Genomic DNA, 5,178 nt, shown 5'->3' on the forward strand with positions numbered 1-5,178 from the left:
TTTTTGGTTTTTTTTGGTTTGGTTTTTTTTTTTTGGCTTTTTTTTTTTTTTTTTTTAAATTTTTTTTTGTTGTTTTTTTGGGGGGGGACGGCACCGATTCTGCCCACCCCCCTCCCCGTACCCGCCACGTCAGGCCAATTCGAGTAACCGCCAGCCTAGAAACTGCTTGTGACAGCATTTATCCGTCCCCTGCCTCTCCTGCCCCACTTCCCTCGCCCCGGAGAACTCTCCACCTTGGCTCTCTGACTTCCTGGCTAGTTGAAATCTGTCTGTCCCTGGGTGGCTGTCCGATGGTTGTTAATAGGACTGTTTTCCTCCTTTTGTAGGCCTATACCATTCAAGGACAGTATGCCATTCCACAGCCAGATGTAAGTTTTTATTTACAACTTCTTGTCTTGAAATCCACCCTTTTCCTCCCCCCCTTCCAAAATTTTCTCCGTGCTTTCTCCACTCGAGCTGCTCAGCTTGGGCTGAATGCTCGATCTGATCCGAGCCCCCCCCCAAAAAAACTCGCCCCCCTCAGTTGGCCTTCCTGCAGCCAGCTTCACCCGGCCTCAGAGCTCTCCCTGGATCCTCCCCCCACCTCCTCTCTGACACTTCCCTGCTCCTGTTATATTTTTTTTCCAAACCCACCTCTCCCTGGCTTGGCATTTCACACCAGCTCCGGCTTTTCCCTTGCCCCCACCCCCTTGCTCCTCCTCCCTGAATTCGGCACGAGAACACCCCCCCCAGCACACGGTGGCTCTGTCACGGTGGCTCTCCCGGGGCAGGGGACAGCTGGCCCAACGAGTGGGCGCAGGTGGCAGTCGGGGAGGGGGTTGGATCCGGCCCATCCCAGGCTGCTGCCAGCCTGGTGGGTCCGTTCGGGAGAGGAGGGACCATCCCGGCAGCGGCCGCCTCTCCCGGTGCTGTCGGACACCTCCATCCTCTGGCACCCATCCTCATCCCGTAGGGGCTGGTCTCTGCTCCTGGCACCTTAGAGCAGTGAGGGGGGGTCTGACGCGCCAGGCCAGGGGGGAGAGGGGCTAGAAGGAAACTGGGCTGGAAGAGCTACTCCTTTGGCGGAGCCGAGCCGCGCTCTGTCCCCGTTCCCTGCCGCTCCCCCGCAGTGCTGCGAGCACCTGCTCCCTCCCGCTCCTCTCTGCTTCTCTTCCTGAGCTCCTCCAGACCTCGCTGCACCGAGGGGTGGGCGCAGCCCCCAGCCCACCTTGGCCTCCGTGCGGAGAGGGCCGGGCCGGGCGCGGAGGGGCCGGGGCGGCGGGGCCGGTGTCCGCGCGGGCGCGCGTGCGGGGTGAGTCCTGGCCCCCCCTGGCCTCGGGAAATGGCTAACGCCAGCCTTTTCTCTTTTCTCTCTCTTTTCCCTCCTCTAGCTGACCAAGCTGCACCAGTTGGCAATGCAACAGTCACACTTTCCAATGTCTCATGGCAACACTGGATTCAGTGGTATGGAAACTCCTTCTCTCCGTGTGCGCTAGCGCGGGCCGGAGCCCAGCCCAGGCTGCCCCCGGCTCCTCCATGGGGCCGCGCTCGCGCTCAAAAACCTAAACCCAAACGTTCCCCCGAGCTGGGCCCGGCCAGGTAACGATTGTTGTGATGTCTCTGGGGGCTGCAGGGGTAGGGACGAGCCGAGCCCGGCACAGGCAGGGCCTCCATCCGTGCTGCTTCCCTCCCTCATCCCCCCCGTACTCTGCCAACGCACTGGGAGACCCCCGGCCTGCAGCACCCGCTCTCTCCCCTCCGGCTACTCCAGGCCTGAGCAGGCAACTGCTGAGTTGTACCAAATTTGCTTTAGATTTGCTAAGATGGCTAAAAAAAAAAAAAAAGAAAGTGGAAAAAAAAAATACCCGTTTGGGGCTCTAAACTTGAGACAGCCAAACTCATTGTGACTTGTATCTTAACAGGCATTGACTCCAGCTCTCCAGAGGTGAAAGGCTATTGGGGTAATGATCCAAACACACAATCTGTAGTTACTCTGTTGTGTATTGATGCTGCCTGGGGTCTCGTTCTCCCTGATAGGTGCTGCCCACCTTTGTGCCTGGAACGGGGGGGAAAGAGGGTTGAGGGGAGCCCTAGAAGGGCTGGAGTTGCAGCCTGACTCAGCTGTCCATGCCCTGGAGCTCAGCTGGATAGTAGAGAGCAGCAAGATTGGGCAGAAGCTCAGCTGTCCCAGTGAGCTGTGGGCCCTGAGCTTCCCCCCCACCCCAAAAAAAACCACACTGAGAGGAGCAACCCCCAGCCAAGGAGGTGCTGGAGCTGTCAGGAGCCGAAGGTGTGTGGGGACAGCACAATGTCACCTGCTGTGTCCCCAGAGTGCTGCCTGCCCCTCACCCAGAGCCTCAGGATGAGGTCTCGAGGCTCCCACCACTCCCTCTAGCAGGGAGCGAGCTGGGAATGGGGGGAAAGTGAGAAAACATGGAAAAAATGCACCTGGCACACACGCTTGGCCCCGTGCGAGGCATGAGTGGCCTTGCAGCACTGGCTGGCATAGCACTGCCCTGCCGGGCTGCAGCGAGGAGGAGGAGGAAGGAGGGGTGATGTAGCCCTTGGAGGTTGGTACTGGAGTGGGAGCAGAGCTGAGTGCCCGGCTGGAGCCCCCCAGTGCCAGCACCCTGCTCCTGGATGGAGGACCCTGCGGCGACACACGGGGAGGGGACAAGGAGGGGAGAAATCGGGGGGTGAGTGAGGAGCAGGGGGGAAGCAAGGAGTGGGTGGGGAGCAACGGGGGGTTGGAGTGACCTCCCAGCCTGCTCTGCCCTCCCCAGCCTGCTCGGAGGCCTCCCAGGCAGCCTGAAGCTGGCAGCACTTGGGGTGCTGCACCCCCAGTCTGTCACCCCCCTCACCTGCCCCCCCCTCTCTGTCTCTGAGCAGGTTTGGATGCCTCTGCTCAAACCACCTCCCATGAACTCACCATTCCAAACGATGTGAGTATCCCAGGGGCGTCGGGGGGTGGAGGCATCATGGGCAGACAGCTACCCCTTGGCCCTGGGGGTCCCCAGAATCTGCCCCTCTTAACAAAAGGTCTGTGGGGGGCCTGTTCTCAGCTTTAAAGCTGCAACAGGCTTGTGGCTGCACTCCAAAGTGCCACCTCGGGCCACTCTGGCTGTCACCACATTCCTTATCCCCCTTCCAGTGAGCTTGAAGGCAGAAAACCCCTTTTTCAGCCTCTTAAACTCCCTCTTCCAACTCCTCAACCTCGTCCTCCCCCCCACACACACCAAGTAATCATCCAATCATGAGATTGTTAAGGTTGGAAAAGGCCTCTCAGGCCACCAAGTCCAACTGTTCCCCCAGCACGGTCAAGGCCACCACTGAACCATGTCCCCAAGGGCCACATCCACGTGATTTGGGACACCTCCAGGGACAGTGACCCCCCCACTGCCTTGAGCAGCCTGGGGCAGGAGCTGCACAATTCCCACGAAGGAATTTTCCCCAGTACCCAACCCTAGGAGAGATGCCAGGCAGGGGGGTGAGGAGGATGAGGGTTAATTAATTAATTAATTAATTAACTAACACCGCTGCTGCCTCCCCTCAGCTGATTGGCTGCATCATCGGGCGTCAGGGCGCCAAGATCAACGAGATCCGCCAGATGTCCGGGGCGCAGATCAAGATTGCCAACCCCGTGGAAGGATCTACTGACCGGCAGGTGACCATAACTGGATCTGCAGCGAGCATCAGCCTGGCCCAGTATCTAATTAATGTCAGGTGAGTCCCCGCTGACGAGGTTCCAGGGGGGTTCCCAGGCTCCCCTCCCCGTGCCCCGCATGAGGGGAAGGGGTTTTCTCCCTCCCACCCCGTGTTTTCCCCTGTTTCCTTTCCCCCTTCCCTGTGCCTGCTGCCCCAGTTTCCCCACTGCGATCGCCTCCGGGGCTGTGAGACGCTGCAGGGTGATGGATTTGGCTGGGAAAGCTCCGGCCGTGGGGCTGGGGGGAGTCTGTGGCCGCAGAAGGAGCCTCTTGGTGGTCTCTGCTGTTCCACTGCGGTGCTGAGGGGTGACAGGAGGGGCTCCCTGGCCCTGCTCCTGGGGATCCCGAGCATCCCAGCGGGATGCTGTCATCCCAGAGGGATGCTGTCATCCCAGAGAGTGGCTGGTGCTGCTGGCAGGGCCTGGCTCTGCTCTGGTGCCGTGGGTAGCAGTGGCAGGGCCTGGTCTCAGGCCACCCATGTCCCTGTGTCCCGTGTTCCCTGCCCCGAGCCAGGAGTTGCACTCTCCCTCCCCCAACTCCACATGGCCCAGAGGGGCTGGGGGTCCCTGGGGCCGTGTCCCTCATCTAGGGGTCCCTGGGGCCGTGTCCCTGCTCCATGGCAGAGCAGGAGCTGCCAGTGATTGTCTCTGGTTTTTGTCTCATTCCCTTCACGGTGCCCAGGGTGTGACCTCATGGCTGAGCCAGGCTCATTCCCGGGGTGGGCATGGGGGGTCCCCATATGTGGCTCAGCCAGGCCTGGCAGTGCCACTCCCCTCCCCTCTCCTCCCTCCTTCCCTCCCTGCCCTCCCTCCCCCTCCTCCAGCTCGGCTCCTGCGCCGTTTTTCGCTGTTTGTCCTGTGCTTTTTTTTTTTTTTTTTTTTTTTGTTTCGCATTTTGTGCCGTTCCTTCCCTCCCACCCACCCGTGTTTTGTTTTGGTTTTCTTTTTTATTTTTTTTTGTTTGTTTTTTTTGTTCCTTTTCTCCTCTGTTACAGTTTAGAAAGCGCTAAACCCTCCTCCCAGGCAGCCTCCGTCACGATCCCTGACCACCTCAGCATCAACCTCTCTCAACCCTCCACCCCTTCTTCTTCTTCCTCCTCTACCACCACCCCCTCGCTCGCCACCGCGGGGGCCTCCGACGCACCCTCCAGCCTCCCCAACCCTCTTCCGACCGCCCCTTGTGTCTCCAGTCTGCTTGGCATGAAACCTGTCCCTCTCCTGGCGCTAAATGTCGTGTCTGCGGCCAAAGGGGCCGCGGCGCCCGCCGTGCCCTGTGTCACTAACAAACTGAAAGCGGAGAAGCAGAGGTTTTCCCCTTACTGAGGCTGCTCGGGGGACCCACACAGGGGTGGCAGCACCGGGACCCTCTAGAGGAGACTTGGAACAGCAATTTTCTCTATTATCCTCTTTAGGTTTTTTTAATTTTTTTTCTCTTTTTTATTTTTTCTCTTTTTTATTTTTTTCTTTTTTATTTTTCTCTTTTTTATTTTTTCTCT

The 5,178-nt window shown here is 59.0% G+C and overlaps 1 protein-coding gene across 5 annotated transcripts in view; it reads left to right on the plus strand.

Moving 5' to 3' along the window:
• The window catches only part of PCBP2 (poly(rC) binding protein 2), a 14,414-nt gene that overhangs the window by 6,769 nt on the left and 2,467 nt on the right, over positions 1–5,178 (plus strand). For 2 of the 5 annotated variants that reach the window (XM_017839658.1, XM_017839659.1), the window contains 4 exons: positions 327–368; positions 1,371–1,443; positions 2,869–2,921; positions 3,533–3,702. In XM_017839658.1, coding sequence (XP_017695147.1) covers positions 327–368; positions 1,371–1,443; positions 2,869–2,921; positions 3,533–3,702 — 338 coding nt within the window. Of the gene's footprint in view, positions 1–326; positions 369–1,370; positions 1,444–1,901; positions 2,676–2,868; positions 2,922–3,532; positions 3,703–5,178 lie in introns of those variants that run through there. The other 3 variants (XR_001878731.1, XM_017839660.1, XM_017839662.1) reach the window with 3 other exon arrangements.

The sequence above is a fragment of the Lepidothrix coronata genome, unplaced genomic scaffold (assembly GCF_001604755.1).
Source record: "Lepidothrix coronata isolate B3197 unplaced genomic scaffold, Lepidothrix_coronata-1.0 Scaffold447, whole genome shotgun sequence".
Taxonomy (NCBI): Eukaryota; Metazoa; Chordata; class Aves; order Passeriformes; family Pipridae; genus Lepidothrix; species Lepidothrix coronata.